At 38.4% G+C, this 20,898-nt stretch overlaps 1 protein-coding gene across 1 annotated transcript; it reads right to left on the minus strand.

Annotated features, from left to right (window-relative positions):
• Positions 1-989: 989 nt before the first annotated feature.
• Positions 990-19,553, minus strand: Ms4a5 (membrane spanning 4-domains A5). Its single transcript, XM_026411631.2, has 5 exons — positions 19,401-19,553; positions 14,792-14,920; positions 13,316-13,372; positions 12,165-12,317; positions 990-1,091 (listed from the first exon to the last, which is right to left on the minus strand). Exons 1-5 carry the CDS (start codon positions 19,551-19,553, stop codon positions 990-992), a joined length of 594 nt encoding a protein of 197 aa, XP_026267416.2.
• Positions 19,554-20,898: the final 1,345 nt, after the last annotated feature.

Genomic DNA, 20,898 nt, shown 5'->3' on the forward strand with positions numbered 1-20,898 from the left:
AAAGACTGATGTCTGGCTCTCACCACATTCAGATCCAATTGGTTTGTGTTTGCATTTGGTGAACGGGAATTTATGAAAGTTCCTCAGATGATTTGAATATTCAATTGAGTCTAGGAACCATTGCATTAAAGAGCTTACTGAAAACAGAAATCAATATCATCCTCCCTACTAATTATTTTATTTTGAAAAATATACTTTAGGAAAAATTTTATTTGTACTAATGTGTAAAGACTCCTTTATAATTTTTAATGAAGTGATCCCGAGACCAAAAACCTTAGCAGAGATTGGTTTACAGATTAAGACCTCTACACTCTGCAGCCAGACTGCCCCTGAAAGCTTTGTGACTTTGAGAAAATTACATACTTTTTCCGTTCTTCAGCTTCCTTGTTTGGGTATAATATTAAAATTGACTTCTTTTGTGAGACAAAATGAGCAATGGGTGAAGCATGCTAAGTTCTAGCATGAAGCCTGGAGCACCACAGTGGCTCAATAAATATTTGTTCTCTTTGTTTTTATCATTACCATTCTAGTTGGTCAGCTTACTGCACGGATGATCTTTCAGCATCAACATATATTTTGTGGGCCAAACCATTTTTGCCTCTAACTCATCTTTCTGCAAAACAGAGTAGGAATCACAGGACAGAACCTTAGAGGAACTGGCAGATTTTTCTGAATCAGAAAAGTGAGAGAACTTGGTCACCCTGACCTGGGGCTTTGGTTTGAACCTTTGCTTGTCTTGGGGCAACAGCACTCTGCTGTCCTGTAGGTGAAAGAATGCATGAAGGACAGCTGAAGGCACCGAGGTGTGGAGAGGGGAGATGCCCTGGTCAAGAGGCAGGCAGTGTTCGAGTGCCAACGTGTCCTCGCACCCACCCTCTCTGTGAGTCACAGAGTTGGCAGCCTGAAGATTTTATGTTCCTTTGGGGCAGAGCTCATCTCTCAGGAATATTGTAACACATTTTATTCTCACAGTGCTAGAAACGACAGTCCTAAAAGTCATGATCTTCTTCTGAGTGGAATCCACAAACTGAGATAGACAGAGAAATGAGTAATTCGATAACATTGAGGATCATCAACATGGTGAATATTCCCTGAAACACAGAAGATAAAGAAGAGTCATCATATTAGCACATTATTTTTTTCTGATTAGAATGAGGCAGTGATGCCTATGTAATAACCCTCCTCCCCCCCATTTCTCAAGTATTTCTCATGCTCTGGAATCAAGTCAGCGGAGAATCCTGAGAGTATACAGTTATTTCATCATAGCATAACACAGAATATCATGAATCATACAGTTTCTAAATTATGCATGGGCAATACTCAATTTCATAAATATGTCAAATACAAAAATATATCCAAAAAGTGATCTATTAAAGGAGAAAGAAAGAAGGTGGTAGAGATAGAAAAAGGAATAAAAAACAGAAAGCCTTAACCCAGTCAGTGAATTAATACCCTGATAGGAATTAACTGAGTGGTAATTGAAGGTGGGTAGGGTGTGGCTAGAAGAGGTGGATATTGGGGAGCATGGCTTAGGGGTATATATCTTGTAGCAAGTGGAAATCTCTCTCTGCTTCCTGATCATGATGTGAGCCACTTCCCTCTGCCACACTCTTCTGCCATGATCCTCACCTTGAACCCTGAGGAATGGAGCCACTGTCTCTCTGAGACCTCTGAGACTGGGAGCCCCCAGATTAACTTTTCCTAGTCTATAATTGTGCTGGTTGAGTCTTTTAGTCATAGCAAGTAAGTGCACGACTAAGAGGGACACACACTTTGTCATAGCTCAGAGGCTGGACACAGGGGCTGTGCCAGCCAAGGTGTGTCGTCCTCTGGGAGCTGAATCTTACACTGAAGTTGCAAAGGTTAATACAATAACATTCTGTTCCTCAACCAGGTTTTTCTACTGCATTTTTAAATGACTATTTTAGAGCCACATGTTTTTAATTGCCAGATAATGTACAAAACCCATAATTATAGGTGGTTTACTTGCTGTGGAGGTGAATATTAGGGTTAAAAGGTATATGCATCTTTCATAAGAGTAAACAATGTCTCCTCTCTTTCTAAAAGGGTATAAACATCTTATATTTCTATTGCTGATACATGAGATCATCCTATTCACCATGTATCTGCCAGTAATAATTGTGATATCTCTTTAATTATTTCTAGGCTAATGAATGTAAATATTAGTCCATTGTTAATACATTTGTCATTTCCCTGGTTACTAGTGAATTTGAGTTGCTTTTGTATAAACTCCTTCCCTTTTTAGTAGTGTTTTTGACTTTTTTCTTGAGTTATATGCACTCTGTACATAAAAATATAAAACTGTTATCTGCTTTAAAAATATTTCCTAATATTTTTAGCATTAGAGTTTACAAATAAAGAAGTACATTCTATCTATATCATCTATCTATCTATCTATCTATCTATCTATCTATCTATCTATCTATCTATCTATCTATCTATCTATCTATCTGTTTGCTTCCTATATCAAGATACAGCACATTGCCATCACTCCAGTAAGGTCTCTGTTTTCTCCCTGTCAATCCTCCGACATCACCTAGAGTATCCTCTCCTCTGAATTTCTGAGATCATTTATTAAATTTGCCTGTTCATTTTTGTATCTGAAATTGTGTGTTTAACATAATGGATTGAGCAGATAGGAAAAGGAAAGACAGTGGAATGAATCTGACAAAATTTTTCCATGAACATGTATGAATCCACCACCAGGTACAGCCACAAGAATGGGCTCCTAATTAGAATAAGACATATTCCATGCTTGGATAATTACTTCAAAATGGATTCTACTGTCATGGTTCTAAAAAGAACCAATAAAAAACCATAAGGGATTGAAGTTCATCCGTGTTGATCCATGTATCAGTAAGCCATTCTTTTTTCTTGCTGAGAGATACTCTGTTATTTGAATAATCACCACTTGTTGAGCTCTTTTGCTGTTGATGGACATTTGAATTACTCCTGTTTTCACCATGATGAACAGAGTTGCTGTGAATATTCTCATGTGTGAGACATAAAATAGGTGTATTTTACCGTGTTAAAAACCGCTAAATAGTTTTCCAAGGTGAACACCTCATTTTGCCCCCCACCAAAAATATGTAAGACTTCCAGCTGCTTCACATTCCTGCTGACACTTGGTATTGCCAATATTTTTAATTAAGGTCATTCCAATGTATACATAGTAGTATCTCACTGTGATTTTAATTTGTGCTTCTCTGAGGACTAATGGCATTGAACACATTTTCACATGCTCACTAGCCATCTGTCTTCTTTCTGATGTGCTTGTGAAAGCCTTTCTCATTTTAACTTTTTGCCAGTTTATTACTAATTTTCAAGTGTATTCCACATATGGGTCATTTGATAGGAAAAATTACCCCCACTGTGTGCTTTGATTTCCACTCTCTTAATGATGACTTTGATGAAGTTTTAGTTTGTTTGCTCCTTTTACTTAAAAAAATTTTTAAAAAAGCATTCCTATTTATTTATTTATTCTTGTTAGTCTCTTTCATGCTCTGAGCACCTCCAGTCATGAAAATGTTCTCCTAAATTCTCTCTCCCAGTCTAGAAGCTTTATAGTTTACTGTTTCACATTTAGGTCTATTACTGATAAATTTTTGAATGTGAAATCAACTGTACTTCTGGTTTTGACTGAGTAGCCCGTGATGAATTCTCACGTGTATCACTCAGTTTGGTTCCTCATCTTTTATTTCGGATGTCTACACAAGGTTAATAAAAGAGAACTTCCTATAATTGTCTTATTCTTAGCAATGTCCTTGTCACATTTTAGTGTCAAAGATTGTGACAGTACCATATAAGTACTTGTTCAAGTTACTGTTACTCCTTTTCTAAATATTTGAAAGAACTAATCTGCTCCTGAATTGATTTTCTTTTTCTTTCTTTTTTTGGGTGAAAGTTTTAAATTATAGATTTGAATCTTTATTAAAGAATTTTCAGATGTTCTCTTTTCTCCTTTGCTGTGACAGGTGGGTTTGACATAGTTTGGGTTGTTGGGCTTTTATAAGGCATTTGTGAATTTCGTCTGCAGCGTCAGATTATTTTTATAATATTGTTCATGATGACCTTGCTTCCTATCAGCCTGGCTTCTGATTTGGTACCCTGTAAATCTTAGGAGTCAGCAAATACCTCAAGGAGAAAAGTGGTAGAGAACACTGGCTTTGTGTGGACAATTCTTGACAAGAGCCTTGCTCCTCAGATCCTAGTCACTGTGGTTTCCTTCATCTGCATTCCAACAGCCAGGTGGAATGCTAATCAGTTTTAAAGTGGTTGTGCCTGTAATCCCAGTGATTCTTGCAAGGTTGAGATAAGAGGATCTAAAATTTGAGGCCAGCCTCAGCCATTTAGCAAGACCCTAAGAAATTTAGCAAGATTCTGTCTCAAAATAAAAAAATGAAAAAGAGGCTGGGGATGTGGTTTAGTGGTAAAGCATCCTAGGATTCCATCCCTAGTACCAAAACAAAACAAAACAAACAAACAAACAAAAAACAACCCCAAAACAAACAAACAAACAAACAAACAAAAAACACCTCTCCTAAGAGAGGTGTCCTGGTACTACTCTATCATAACCAGAAGTGGAGAAAAGAAAATAAATTACATATTTTTAGCACTTTCCAAGAAACATTGTTGACTGTTTTGATCTTTACTAGTATGTGCACGAATTCTTTTCTCTCTTTTTCACTAATGTATGCTCTTGCTTTTGAGGGGTGGGGTCGGGGGGGGGGAGCAATTTTCTGTCTTTTTTCTAATTCTCAATCGTTGGACCATAAATTTTTACACGTTTCCTATTTTATAGTATCTAGCTTTCGAGGTACTATGAATTGCCTCAATAGTGGTGCTTATCTCTTGCCCACAAGTTTTTGATCTTTCCCTTTACAGCATTGTCATATTTCCATTATGATTTCTTCCCTGGCTCCTACATCATTTGGAAGCATCTTAATACATAGTCACATAGGGGTTTTGAGGTTATTATTATTGCTCAAGGTTTATTGCATAGAACATACACTGTTTGGCTTCAACTTTGGTGTTAATCTAGAATGATTTTATTTTTTAATGTGTGCTTATTTTCCTTTTGTTGTATGTTCTACAAAAATGTGCATTATATTCAGTATAGTATTCTAAGTATATTAGGTCTACGTTTCTTTTGTTTGTTTTGGTACTGGGTGCTTCCTTACCACTGAGCTACATCCTCAGCCCCTACCTATCCCTTTTTAAAAAAACACTAAGTTCTCACTAAGTTTCATAGGACCTCACTAAGTTGCTGAGGCTGGTCTTGAACTTGTAATCCTCCTGCCTCAGCTTCCCCAGATGCTGGGATTACAGGTGTCTGCCAATGTGCTCATTGAGGTTCTTACTTTTGATGATACTGTATACTTTAAAACATACTTAGCTCACCAAAGTCTAAAGTTTATAAAACCTTCATTCTCTGCTCAGATAACACTATCATGTTTACCTTTAGCAAATATAAATAGAAGAAATGCCATTTGCCCCTTACTCTACTTATATATTAGTATTTTCTGTTATTTTAAACATGTCCTTACAGCTTAATCTTAGTACTTATAATTATTACTACTTTCTATAAGCAATATCCAGTTACATTTGTTCACATATTCATGGCATTTCTTGATCTTAGTTCCTTCTTGCATCTGGTGCTGGTTTTTATTTTTTCCTATTTGGAGTTCATTCTTTTTTGTGTGTGTGGTGTTGGGATTGCACCCAGGCAAGCTCTCTCCCAACTGAGCCATATCCTCAGCCTGAGAGTTTATTCCTTATTATTCCTTTTATGCCTAAATAGGTCTTCAGGAGGTCGATTCAATTTTTTTCTATCTCTGAGATCCTTTATCTCTTTTTCTCAACTACATTCTTATAAGAATGGACAACAATGGGTGAGTGGTTGAAGGTTGTTTTTCTCAGCACACTGATGTCATTCTGCTGTCTCCTGAACCCTGTTGTCACTTGTTAGAAGTCAGCTGACACAGGAGTCACTTGACAATCTAGCTGTGTCTTCTTTTTCCACTTTGTAATTTCCATTGTCTTTTAATTTTTTTCCTTTTGGTTAAGATCACTGAGAACTGAACAGAAAGCATGAATTTAAAAACAACTATACTATGAACCAGCAAATTTACAAAATGCACCAAAGCATGATGTGTGTAACCAGGTATCAGTTCCAGGTTTTATTTGAAGTCTTTTTAGAGTAAAGATAAGGCAACAGTTTTTCCATGTCAATTCATGTTTTCCAAGAATAACACCATCCACTGGCCTTGTATACTCCTGAGTTTGTAAATTCTAACCAGTTTTTAACCAGGTCTAGTGTTACTCTTCTTGAAAACTTCTTTATGAATAAATTCAGTTGATGAAACCCTGCAAGTACCCGCTCTACTTTCCCCTGTTGAGCCCAAGACCCTACGTTCTTGTCTTCTTCTGCATATTTAATAAACCCAGCTTTGAACTGCTGTAGATTTCCCTGGTGGTCTGTGAGTGGGTGCTTGGTGGTTATGGAGGCTTCATGGAGGTCTAGCCAAGACCCCCCACCGTTAGGGTCCTGCTCCTGGAGCTCATTTAGCACCTGTTCCACGGAAGCCCCTTGAGTTTCCCTGTTGGGACTTGCATGTCTATGCGGATGGGGCAAGTTCAGCACTTTCTGTCACTCAGGGTTTGTCCCCCCTGCCTCCCGCCCCCAGGAATCACATCTCCCGGAAGTTCTTCACCGTCTTCTCAGAGCTGTTCTTGTTTCGTTTTGACTCATGAAGGTCTGCTAAAGCATTGCCTCTACCCATCCTTTCTGTCTATGCCTTTGTGTATCTGAAAGAATAAGTTCCTGGGGCAGGAGTCAATTTTATGATGCTGTTTTCTTAGCCAGGCACAAGGACCAATAAGTAAAATGCCTCCCAAACCAATATTCTTTCTAGAAGAAATAATGAGGCTATGCATTAAAACCTTACAGAAACTTTCCTCAGTCTACTCGGTGTTTAAGAAATTGACTTTAGGAAAGACTCTTTTTCCCACATTCCACCTCTGAGGCATGGGACAATTTTTCAAGGTCCTCACAATATTTAATGACTTCCTATTTCCTTGTTAATCCTTGATTAAATCCACAGAAACTCTGCATTATACCATATCTCAATGCATGATTCTACTCTACCCTGTTCTGTTAACACTGATTCGCATAATACATTTGTCCGTGTTTTCCGCTAATCGGTATGAACCATCTTCCTTTGCCTGTCTTCTACTCTAATAAATCTTGGTGATGTTAGGCAAGAAACTGGCTACTTTGCATCAGAGGGAGACTGCACTGAGCCTTCATGGATGAGATCCTACTTACAAAAACACCACCATCACTACCACCACCACCTCGTCTCTTACAGACTTCAAGCTGCGGTCCTCAAGATACTCTAGAAGCAGATATTTCGGAAGGTGGGACAGTGGGGTAGATGGCTCTGGCTCCTCAGCATTAGCAGCTACAATGCTTCCATTCAAAACTACTGGAACAAAAGTGCCTTCTCTGAAAAGGTCAGTTGCCATCAGTTGTGATGTGTTTAGTCTCTTGGCTAATTTCTCCCTTTTCTGCTCGTTCAACTTTCTAGATGATGGGTTGGCAACTCTACTGACATGGGACCTTCATGACAGTCTTTCTGAACAGTCAATATCGCCATAGTCTTTCATTCATTTATTTTGACAATAAGGGACACCCTCTTAGAAACTGACTCAAGATGAAATAGAAAATTTGAATTCATATATACATCAAGGAATTAAAAACTTTTCACAGAGATAAGTCCAGGCCTATCTTGAATTTTATGAGATGTTTCTAGGCGATCTGATACCATTTCTTTACAAAGTCTCCCCCAAAAACATGAGAAAGGAATACTTTACAACTAGTCTATAAAGCCAGTATTAACCACAAGCAAAAACCACAGACACCACAAAAAAAGAACTATGTGTCAATATTCCTTGTGAATATGGATGCAAAAATCTTTAACAAAGTGTCAACAAACTGAATCTCACAATATAACAACAAAGGATTGTGCACTAAAACAGGATGGGGTTTCTTAGGGATACAAGGTTTGTTTAAGACAGGGGGAAAAAAGCAATCCATGTAATATGGCCGACTAAAAGATGAAGAAAAAGCATTTGACTAAATTAAAAAATTATGGTAAAAATATGCAACAAACTGGAAATAGAAGAGAACTTCCTCAACTCGGTAAAGTGCACCTACAGAAACCCTCAGCTGATATCATACTTGGTGGTGAGAGACTGTATGCTTCCCCCTAAATTCAGTAATAAGACAAATATGCCTGCTTTTACAGCTTTGATTCTGGGTTGAGCTAGGTATTCTAACCAGGGAATAAAGACAGAAAAAGCAGGCAAAACCATCCAGTTTGGAAAGGAATAGGTCCAGCTATTTCTAGATGACATGCTCTTATGTATAGAAAATTCGAAAGAATCTTCTAAAAGGAACTCTTAGGACTTATAAAGGAGAGCAAGATTTCAGGATGCAGTATCAATACAAAAAAAATCAACTGTGCTTCTACACCTCAGCAATGAATATTCCGAAGACAAAATGAAGAAAACAACTCCAGCTATGATAACATCAAAATGGATAAAATACTTGGGAATGAATTTATCAAAAGAACTGCAAGGCTTATATACTGAAAATATAAAACATTGGTGAAACATATTTAAAAACTAAATGAAACAAAGAGATATCCCAGATTCATGGTTTAGGAAATACAGCAACTTGTTATGCTAAGATTCTAATAACCCTCAAAATTGTCTAAAAATTCAACACAACCTCTTAAAAAAATTTCATCTGAAATTTTCTTTTGACAGAAATTGACAGGATGAGCCTAAAACTCATATAAAAATCTAGGGACCCAAAATAGTCAAAAATAATCCTGAGAAGGAAGAGTGAAGTTGTAGAACTTGTACTCTGTGTTTTCAGAACTTATTGCAAAGCTATGGGGATAGAGGCCCTGTGGTTCCGACGCAGGGTAGGCTATAGAGTGATAGAATGGAATTTAGAGCCCAGACATTAGCCCTTACAGTCATGCTCCATTGATATTATATTCATCAATGTGGCTTGGAATAGAATAGGTTAAACAAGTCTTTTTAGCAAATGGTGCTTAGATGACATACAGAAGAATGAAACTGATCCCTTTCCTCACACCACACACACACACACACACAGACACACAAACTCAAAGGACAAATGGAAGACCTGAACCAATAAAAACCTTAGAAGAGGGTATAAGAGTACATCTTTGGTCAGGCAATGATTTCTTAGATACAACACAAAAAGCACAAGCAAGAAAAAACCAAATGAGTAAATTCCATGAAGATTAGTAACTTGTTGAAAAGACTGAACTTTAATGTATGCAAGTTAAAAAAAATGGTATATTTCAGGTTATTGGGTGATTCTAGAATGTAGATGACTCTAGAATGTAGACTGTGGCAAAGTCATCTAATTGTATGACAAGCAGATGAAATAAGCTCACTGAAGGGGTGAGGGAGAAAAAGGTGTTTAGCAGAGTTTTGTGGGAAGCTGAAGAAGTCCATTAGCATGAATGTAAAGGTGCTGCTCATTGGCACTGTGTCCAGCATGGAGATGCCGGTCAACAATTCTGACACCACTCTGCATTTACAGAACATAATCGAAAAAATAAGTGCACAGCTGGAGGATGGTGGGAGACAGGTTTCCCACTACTGGGAGGTAGTTTCCCAATAACCAGTTCAGAAGCTAAAATGATCCACATGGTAATGCATCGTTATGAACTCATGTCCAGCTCAATATACATAGTTCTGAGCACATTAAGAAATATTTATAGATATATGAATAAGTTGGGTTAATGCAGAGGTATTTCATAACCGTCAGCTGAGAGGGTCTGTCTATGAAACAATGGTACTTGGGTAAAACAAGCATATCTAGTACCTGATCTTGGTTTCTAGTACCATTTATTGACAGAATGAATGTGGGCTCCTCTGGATGAATGAGTGCTTCTAAGGCCTTGTGCAGGGAATATACAAGAAGAACTTAGAGAATCTTGTAGTGCCTGAAACTATGGAAATGTTAAAACAAATAAATCCCTTCACAAAATAGGGGAATGTACAAGGATCACAGGATCCAAAGAGTTCACAGTGGCTGAAATTTTCTTAATTTGCACAATATTAAATTATAACTCAAAGTATTAAATAAACACTCATACAAGTCCATAATGATATAAATACACAATTGAGTGAATACATAAATAAATGGGAGAGAATAGTCAAATCTGTCATTTAGAAAGATTTCAAACAATATATGTAGACCCTCTGCTCTCAAGAACTTGGTACTTAACCCCCTACTCTTATTGGTGTTTGGACATAGTGATTTCACAGTATAGAAAGAGAGAAAATAGTAACTTGGTATACAAATATGTTCATTTTAGGAAAATTCGTTAAGATCTACATATTTCAGTTTTAAAAGATGGTAAGATGCTTCAACATTAGGTGAAGGTGAGCTTTTTAAACTTAAGCATCCTGGTTATTCCCTTGGTATAGAAGTCTGTGAAGCATTACGTGGGTCTAAATTAGCAAACGCCAGAATAGTTTTGGCTTAGTTTGTTTGGCACGTTAAAGATGAAACAACACTCTGGAGACTCCAGCTCCCTTATTTTTCCTTCTAGTTACTATCTTCTCCAAGATAAAAAAAAAAAAATCACCTATCTTTTGAAAACAACTGGCCTTCTTTACTTGTTGCTTTGAAATTTTCTCTGCCCTTGTTGTTTACATTTTCATTATGTGTCCAGGTGTCCAGAATTCACTAGGCTTCTGGGACTTGTGGGTTAATCATTTTATTGGTTCCAAAAATATTCCGTCATTATTTCCTCTTTCTCTCCTCTGTCTGTAATTCTTGCCTTGCCCCCTTGATGACTGACTACCGGAATTAAAATCCCAGCTGGAGTGGGAGTGGGAAGTGGCTGACAGGGCATTTGATCTATGGCTATAAGTTCCTTATGTACATTATACAGTAAGATTTCTCTGTCATGATGGGACAGGGTACTTTGTTATGTCTTTTTATCCTTGATTGAAAAAGAGTGTAGAATTCCATCAAGGGCTTAGTTCAACGTGGAGAAGGTCTCTTCCAGGTATTTCTACCTCGTGTGGACTTTGGGCCTCTGCTTGTGCTGGGAATCAGATTCCAGATGGGCAGTGTTGACAAACCAGCCGGAAGACATGGCAGCTTTGGTGCTCTTTAACGTACCATGGCTACAGAACTCACCCTGCGGTTCCAGCTGACTTTTGATTTTTTAATATCTTTAAGATGGTTTTTGTTTGGCTTTTTTTTTTTTTGATTTAGCATTTTTGTTTTAAAGAAGAGTTGATACTAATAGCCCAACCCACCATTACCTGAACCAGTCTCCCTATTTTCTGTTCTCTGCCCTGATGTCTGTGGTTGAAGTGCATCCACCAGCTCAGTATTCTTAGATTCTGCTATGTGAAATATCTAACTTCTCTTAGAACCTCCTTTAGGTAGCTTTTAGTGTCTTCAGCCATTTTTTGGGGGGTACCATGAGTTGATTCCAGTGCCCAATATATGCTAAATGCTTCACTCCATCAGGGACCTACATCTCTGTCCCTCTTCACCATTTTTTGATGTGTTGACTACCTTTTTATCTTCAGGTGGATTCACACCTTTTACATTCCTTTACACTAACTTTAGTAGTATTTTGGGAAGAGCAGAAATAAGTGCCCATTTTCAATCTACCATGCTCTATCAGAAGCCTAACCTAAGTTACTAAAGCCAAATCAAAAATCAGAAGAACAATTTGGCTTAAAATTCTAATGTACTTCTAGGACTATGAACCGAAACCAAACTGCTGTGCCTGTATTTTTCTTTTAGTATATCACTTTTAGTACATCGCTCGCTTGTCTCGATGTTTTACCTCTTTTCCACCCTTTGTGAATTTCTAAAGGTGGGTGTTGTAATGTATTTATTGTTCTGTTCCATAATGCGTCATAGAATGTTTTATCAAATATTATGGTTTTCCTGAATGTTTATGAGTAAAAGACAAGGCATGTGTATCCACAGTATTATCTGGATGGTGCTAATTAAGTGTTAAGAAATCTTTTTTTTTTTTACTCTAAAATTACAGCATACTTACAACCAAGAGCGCAGTAATTTCACCGCAGTGAATGCCTTCTGGAGAATAGCCACAAATGTAGTTTCGATCTAGAAGGAAACCAAATGTGAGGAGAATGATTCCAGCTGCTGCTGCCACGGCACTAAGAAAATTCATTACCCGGCTCACTTTCGCCTGAAATAGAATCAGAGCATAATACAATGATTTAGGTCCGGCCTGTGCTATAGTCAAAGCAATGAGAGGGTGGCTGGAGAGCAGGATTCTAGTCAGTGTCACAGTGTCACAGGCTAGCTTCATTTCTTTGGGACTCAGCCCTCATCCACAGAATAAGAGGATCCAATGAATTTTTAATACATTCCTCCTCCTTCTTTTCACATTCTGCACCCACGATGATTTCCATTTGAATGGGGAGGGGTGCACCTGGGACACAGGGCTTTGTGGGGTCACTGTGTTCCACTGCATTTAGACCTCAGGGTCCATTAGCATTTTCACTTCAAGACTCTTGTGTCAAACTGAACATTGCATTTCTCTGCAATTTTTATTTCAAGCCACAAACTTATAGGAGATATTCTTTTTACATATTTACATTTACTCCTATTAATAAGTCAATAAGTGGTTCAGAAAAATCATTTATTGGCTTATAATCAATATCTAATATCTCTGAATCTTTGGGTAGACCTATTCTAGTTATAATGAATCTATAAGTTATAATTTCACATTCTTTAGCAACACTTTTGATTTCTAGATTCTACTTCTGACTTAATTAGGTTTTCTACAGTATATCTTTCCTGTGGGTCAAATAAGTGTCTGTCAGAGTGTCTGGCATGCAGTAGGCACTAAATATCCAGAAAGACTGAGTGATGGGCTAGCAGGAATATGGAGATGCATTCTACCACTAAGGGACTGAGGAAATTGAACCAGTTGCTTAACATTTCTGTGCCTCAGCGTCTTCACATTTAGAATAAGAATTCGGCTTGGTGACCCAGAAAACACTCTTCTGGCACTCGGAGCTTACGATTCCATGAAAGTAGGAAGCAAATGCCATTTCATGGTATGAGTACTTGGCCGTTTGTGGAATTGTGGTCACCTAGGGATTTTCAAAACTCACTTTCAAGGCTAGGATGAATAATTTCAAAGTTGTAAGTTTTTAATCAAGGGGAAACATCACTCACCATGGATTCGGTGGTTTTCCTTTTTAACGCAATGAGAAAGGCTCCAGATGTAATGAACTGTGGGAGAGAATGAGTATCTTAATGGGGGCCATGGTTAGCTGACGTGGAAGAGTCCCCACGCCATGGGTGTCCACACATTCCCTTTGCATCCTCCTCCTGAGTTCACATGGTCTTGCCACGCCTGAGAAGGGGAAGCTGTCTGGATGACTGTCCACACAGGACAAAGGACAAAAACACTGCACTGGACATCGGCTCCAGGCTTCGCTACTTATTTGAGCATGAGATTTTCTTTTAACCTTACGGGACATTAAGCTTTCTCACTCATCTTCCTTTTACGGCTATTGTGTGGACTCAGCTTTGCTGTCACGACACACTAGGTGTCACATCCACTTATCACCAATAAGATCTGATTCCATCTTTCTTACAACCTAATCTGGGGTTGGTAGCTAATATGCTGTTAATTCTGAACAACAACAAAAAAATCCCAAGAATTTTCATGAAGGTGAGCCAAATATGATAGCATTATTGTCCAGTGGAAACTTCCCATCCCATTACAGCCCACCCAAGTTTAAGTTTCTAGCCTCCTTGCTGGCATTTCTCCACCCCCCTCCCTGCACTCTCACCCTCTGTGCTAAACTCTTGCAGGACATAGAATACACAACGCTCCCCACACCTCCAGCCTTTTGCATTTATTTCCCCCTTGGCATGCAACAAGACACTCCTATCCCTTGCTCCGGATGCCCTGGATATATCTTCATCATCCATTAAAACTCAGACTGGAAGTGGCTCTGGACAATGTCCCTGATGCTTTTAGATGCTTTCCCTATGACCTTTGTCATCACTCATCACTCCATGGTAATTTGTCTGACTCTCCACTCAACTGGGACCTTGAGATTGGGGACTGCCTGTATGAGCAACCCCTAAACTCCACTCATTCTCTGGTGCTAAATTAGATGCTAAAGTAATGTTTATTGAACGTGGTTAAATAGGTCCTCCGTGCTCCCCTCTCTGCCTCTCCATTTCTCTAAGGAGGAAGTTGTTCCTTTGCCTCTGTTTACCTGAGTACTTCCTACACCTGTGTGAGATCATTTTACCTTCATGTGATCCGTGGACAAGTTTTCTCCCTGGCCTGGCCTGGGAGCCCTTTGAAGGACTCTCATTGTACTAACTTTTGGATCCTTGTCTTTCTCTATGGATCTAGATTATATTAGCAATAAATTTTGAACAAATTAATGAACAAATAAACAACTACAAGGCCCAAAGAAATTTTCCCAGAGGAATTTCAAGACTTCAAGCTGGGAAAACAGTCATTCTGGTAATTTAATGGGGAAGTAATTTCACAAAGGCTGATTTTTTTTTCTTGGTCGTACTTTTCAAAGCCCACCATACTCCTGAATATAGTTTATTTCATAACTAGGAATTTCCCGCCATCCTGGGTGGCATGGCTTCAAATTGAACTTGATTGATTATACTCACCAAAGCAGAGCCCCAAAATGGGTATCCTGAAAGAAGTATAAAAGGAAACCTTGGGTAAGGAGGTACCAAGGTGAAAAGAAAAATAATTCCAAAAGAAAAGTTTACAATTCCAATCAGGATCTGAGTAGCCTGTAAATGAGGGGAAAATCATAGTGAGAAAAAAAAACAAAGTGACGGGATTCCCTTCTGCTTACATCTTCTTTTGATTAAAAAGATTTGGCAGTTTACCTTCTTTTATGAAAAATAAAAGAATAGTCAAAGTCCCTTTATGATGCTCACAGGTATGTGCTTAATTCCTCTGTGATATTTGGCAATCGGGAAAATGATCTAAGTCAATGTTCCTGAAAATGTGACCTATGGATGGCAACCTCGGCATCTCTTGTGAGCCAGAAATGCAAAGTTTCAGTCTTATCCTGTACTTATCAGAATCCCCAGGAGGAAACCAAGAAACTTGTGTCTTCATAAGCTGTCCAACTCCTTAGCACATATGAGTGAATGTTGGACGAGCACTCAATTCTAAACTGCAGCACCAGCCTGTTTCAGGGAGAAGTGGACTGTCAGAAAACCCCTGCCTATGACCCATGCTCAGCCTGCTGTCCCCCTACCAAGGCTAAAGCTCTCTTGGACTCTGTATTTTGTTCTGTTTTCCCTCCTGTGCCACACTTGTGATGCAATGCAACACCAAGCAGCAGCCTGACAAGTGTTAGGGAAGACCGCGAAAGTGACATAAAGAACAGAAACTATGGCATAAAGAACAGGAGTCTATGCCCTCTGCCCTCTTTTACTTTCAGTCCACCTTCTCAGACTGAGTGATCTCACTTGCTGCCATAGCAACTATCACTTTTAGTGGAGCCCTAAGTGAGAATATTTTCATGAAGCCTGGACCCACAATTTTTAAAATCAGAGCTTTATAGCCATACACAGTAGTTGGGTTCATCCTGACAAACTCGTCCATGAATGGACTTAGACTTCAGTTCATGGTGTCTCCATTTCCCTCCCCCTTCTCTCTCCCCTTCCTTGTTCCTTTTCCTCTACTAGACTTCTTTTTCACTCATCTATTAATTTATATTTGGTTCTTTTTACTTATGCATCAAGATGAAATTCCCTGTGGTATATTTATATGTGCACATATTAAGATTTTTAAAGAATTCATTCTTCATTGCCTCCCCTTTCCCATCCCTCCACTCTGCTTCTCCATTTCCTTCTACATTACTTATCTGCCCTTTATCTTTATGTCATCTCCCTTCCCCTTTCCTTTATTTTACTCTAGCTTCTGCATATCAGAGAAAACATGAAACCTTTGAATTTCTGAGTTTGGCTAATTTTCCTTTAGCATGATATTCTCCACTTTCTTCCATTTACTGGTAAGTGCCATAGTTTCATTCTTTGTTATGGCTGACTAGAACTCCATTGTATATGTATACCACAATTTCTTCATTCATTCATTTATTGACAAGTACCTGGGTTGATTCCATAATTTAGCTATTGTGAATTGTGCTGTTATAAACATTGAGGTGGCTGTGTCACCACAGTATGCCAATTTCAGATCTTTTGGAAAGATATGAAGGAGTGGGATAGCTGAGTCACCATGGTAGTTCCATCCCTAGTTTTTGAGAAATCTTCATCCTCCTTTCCAGAGTGGTTGCAGTAATCTGCAGTCCTAAAAGCAATGTACAAGTGTACCTTTTCCCCCCACAATACTGCCAGCACTTATTATTGTTTTTATTCTTGATCACTGACATTCTGGCTGGAGAGATGAGATTTTAGTGCAGTTTTGATTTGCATTTCCCTGGTTGATAGAGATATTGAATTTTCTTTTTTTTTTTAAATTTATTAGCCATTTGTGTTTCTTCTTTTGCAAAGTTTCTTAAAAAGTTTAGTTCTTTTGCCCAGTTATTGATTGGGTTATTTGGTTTGTTTTTTGGTGTTAAGTTTTTTTAGTTCTTTATATATTCTGCCCATATTAATCCCCTGTTAGAGGAGTTGCTGGCCAAGATTTTCTCCCATTCTGTAGGCTCTCTCTTCACACTCTTAATCATTTTCTTTGCTCTGCAGAAGCTTTGGTAAGTTTTAAAAAATACTGGGCAAAGAGAACCCGAGCCCTTTTATTCCATTTTTGGGAGTGAGCTCTTTTAGGAGGACACATTCTGACTTCTTAAGATTGTAAGTATTATAGAGGCAAATACTGCTCTTACTATAGGAATCTGGGAAATTCAGTCACCTCAATAGCCACCACTCATTCATCTCAATTATTAGAATTTTCTAACTGGCTTTCCTGCACCTATCTTCTTTTTCCACATGTTGAGTCAGTGCTAAAGTAAAATTCCAAAACAACTCCAAATTATATTACTCTTCAGAATTGTTTGAATAGTAATTCCTGAATCCTGTGGGCATTAGATTCACTCAGAGAAATGTTTTAAAGATAACATATTTCTAGTATTCTTCCTCCTCAAAAATGTGGGTCAGTGGTTCCACATTGAGGCATAGGAACTTGTTATATACTTTATGAAATAAGCACTTTTAGTAGTTTCAGTAATTTTATAGGTTGGAAACTAATTGTCTATATTATCAAATCTCATAAAGAGGGAACACATATAATTATTGAATTTTGGGTCTTCAAAGTACCTTCATGGTTGCTTTTGAATTTTTTTATTATTTTTTAAGTATTATTTCATGTCCAGCGCAGTGGCTCATGCCTGTTATCCCAGCAGGTTGTGAGGCTGAGGCAGGAAGATGGTGAGTTCAAAGCCAGCCTCGACAACTTAGCAAGGCCCTAAGCAATTCAGCAATTGTCTCCAAATAAAATATGAAATAAAGAGCTGGGGATGTGGCTCAGTGGTAAGCGTCTATGAGGTCAATCCCTGGTACCAAAATACACAAATATGTTATCTCATGATTTTTATTGTGGCACATGACATTTACCATATTTAGCATTTCATTTAAATCAATAGACTTTATATTTTAGAAAAGTTTTAGGTTCCAGTAAAATTGATTAGAAACTTAAGAGGTTTCCTACATCTCTTCTCCTTCCTCTTCCTGCCTCTTCCCCTTCATCCCAGCATTTCCTACCACCACCATCTCACATCATGGAGGGACATCTAATACAGCTGATGAACCGACATGGACACCCCATCAACTATAGTCCATAGAGATCACATTAGACCTCATTTTATGTTGCACATTCTGCGAGTTCTGGCAAAAGTCTGCCATTGTAGTGTTACAATTTTATACAGAATCATTTTCTTGACCTTAAAATCCTCTGAGTTACCCTATGCATCCCTTTCTGTCTCCCTAGAACCTCTGGCTGGCACTGACTGATCTTTTCATTATCTCATAGTTTTGTCTTTTCCAGAATGCCTTATAGTTGGAATCCTACAATAGGTAGCCTTTATAAACTGTCCTCCTTCACTGAACCCTAGTGTTTACAGTTTCCCTGCGTCTCTTCTTGTCTGGGCAGCTCATTTCTTTTACCAATGAATACTCTTGCATGATGTGGATATCCTGTGGTTTTCATTTGTCCATGATGGTTGCTTCCTATTTTTTAACCTTCTTGAGTCTTTGAAGCCTTGATTGACCTCTCCCAGCTCTCTTTTGCCATTCCTAACCTGCTACCATATGCATTTATTTAGGATGTGTTTCCCACTTAGACTGTCCTGCCTCCTTCCTCTCTTTTTATTTCCACTTGTTGAAATTCCACCACTTCTTTAGAGTTCATGTTAAATGCCAAAATTGCCATAAAATTGTCTTGTCCTTTTAGTTGGAAGTAACTATTCTCTATCTGACCCGCCATCACTACCACCATTTATAGCTCCTATTAGATGCTCCATTGAAAAGTAATTTGAATTGTTTAGCACAATTTTGGATTTCATTATATTTGAATAGATGCTAAAGCAGTTTACATTGATGGTTCTCTTCTTCATTTTACTTGACCATCTTTTTCCACTTTTCTATTATATTTTTTTCTGAAAAATTAATTTCTATTTTTTTTTTTTTATTCTTGGAGGATGAGGCCTGAGAGGACAAATGTTTTCAGATATGGACAAATTATAATCTCCAATACAACCGAATCCCCACATTATCCTAAAGAGGGATTGGTTAAAAAAAAAAAGAAAATTAATCTTTATGGCATGGGTTAGCCGGATGAATGGAGAGATGAGTATTAATAGTATTAAGAGGCTATTCTGCAACAGCTGTATGCAAATATACATGTAATTTTCATGCCAGGCTTTGAATTCTGATTTTTGATCAGAAAAAAATATAAAACTGGGAAAATTGCAATAATCCAAGACATAAGACTCTGTCCTGTTGACTTTTTGTTGATTTTCCTTCCCATTTCTTCTCTCAGAAATCAACTAGAAAAAATTTAATAGTTGGTCAGTATGGAGAATGTGAATGTCAAGAGCCTAGGGCCCTTGACTTTTTCATCTTGCGTTCTCCTCTTTGCAGCATCTCATGCGTATGGGTATAGAAATGTAATCCCTACTCTCTGAATTGAGTGGAAATAAAACTTGGAATCGACTCCCACCTGGACACATGGGCCACCAGACGTTTCTTTCTATTCTTTCCCTCGGCCCCTTTAGTAGAATTCACACAGGGAGGCAAGTCTTACCCCTAAGATCTTCAGTTTTGAAGTAAGTAATTTCTGCAGGAGGTTTTGAGATGCGTAGGTGGTGGCTGAGAGGACATTTTCATGATACTCTGGTTGGTTGATCTCTGGAGGAAATACCAGAAACACAGGACTGTGCGTTTCCCTTGAGTTCATGATGGTACTGTTGGTGTTTTCAAATGAAAAAAAAATTTTTTTTAGTTGGTCTTTCAGTCTAGACCATGTTCTTTTGCTGTTCCAGGCCTGTCTGGAGCGCTGGCATTGTTTACTTGGGTTTGGAATTATAGAATGATAGAGTCACAGAGTCATAGAATCTCAGGACTGGGCAAGATCCCAAGTAAGTTAGAAAGTAAGCTGCCCAGGACTGTGGATCCGAGGAACTCACTAGTGTTCTTGGTTTGATCAGAAACACATTGTCACCATGGAAAAGTCATATCCCCCTATGCTGATCTCGGCTTCCTCATGTTTCTCTAGACCAGATCAGACTAGATGACCTAGAAAGACATCTTAGTTCCCAACTAAATGGCGACTAGAAAAAATTCCTCATTTTCTATACTCATGCAGGTGGAGGACCAAGCCTCTTAGGCTATAGATCTAATTAGCCAATTTTGGAAGCACACATAGCATCCTCGTAGCCTGTCACTGTTTTTCTTTTCTTTTATTCACCTGCTTTTTAGTAGCTTTCCCTGGGTAAAAGTCTACCCCAAACCTAGTGGCTTCTAACAACTACTGTTGTTACTTCATTGACACTTCTGTGAGCCATAGTTGGTTCTTCTGGTCCTGTTCAAACTCGGCTCATCTCTACCAACTTCTCTCACACTTGAGTGGTCAACTGGTGGAGTGTCCAGAGTTGGATGAAGTAGGATGTCCTCGGTCACGTGTCGGACAGTCGGCAGATTCCTGGTTCTCTTCCAATTCACAGATGCTTTTCATCTGAGTCATATGCTAGTGTTCCCTTGGCCTACACAACTGTGTAGATAGTCCAGGTTCTAATGTAAGGACATAGACTCCATGTCTGTGTGGAAGGATCTGCATGTCAAATTGCAGGGAAATGGATAAAATAAAAGAATTCATGTCTTCTTTTTTTTTTTTTTTACATTTTGTCTTGTCACCTCTGGTATTTCCCATAGAGATCAGAACTTTATTTGAATTTCCTACTGTCACCAATGTGATCAACTTCTAGGCACTTACCAGTGAGAACATTTGTAAACACTGCTCATTCCCTTAAAATGTCTTTTCTTTGGATTTACCCTTCACTCATTCAATTTTCCATGGACATAGAATCCTCATGGTGACCGTCTTTCATAAAACTACCTGATGCTAGGTTAGTATTCTCCGAGTTTAGCAAACTCTCCTCCAAAACACTTCATAAGGTATTATTTTACCCTTTCTACCCATGGCTTAGCTGTACTCTGTGTTATGGGCCAGGCTATATGGGCAATGACCAAACAGACTCCATTTTACCCTGAGACTCTATATCATGTAAGGAATACTTCTCCTA

This window comes from Urocitellus parryii, chromosome 4 (genome assembly GCF_045843805.1).
Source record: "Urocitellus parryii isolate mUroPar1 chromosome 4, mUroPar1.hap1, whole genome shotgun sequence".
NCBI classification, from domain to species: Eukaryota; Metazoa; Chordata; class Mammalia; order Rodentia; family Sciuridae; genus Urocitellus; species Urocitellus parryii.

What these genes read in the sequence shown, in the direction of transcription:
- Ms4a5 (XM_026411631.2), bottom strand. Translation starts at nt 19,553, where the DNA reads ATGAACTCAAGGGAAACGCACAGTCCTGTGTTTCTGGTATTTCCTCCA. An exon ending in CAAAACTGAAGATCTTAGGG is followed by an intron (nt 14,921 to 19,400) that starts GTAAGACTTGCC and finishes CCTCATTTACAG; the next exon opens with GCTACTCAGATCCTGATTGG. An exon ending in CATTTTGGGGCTCTGCTTTG is followed by an intron (nt 13,373 to 14,791) that starts GTGAGTATAATC and finishes TCTCTCCCACAG; the next exon opens with TTCATTACATCTGGAGCCTT.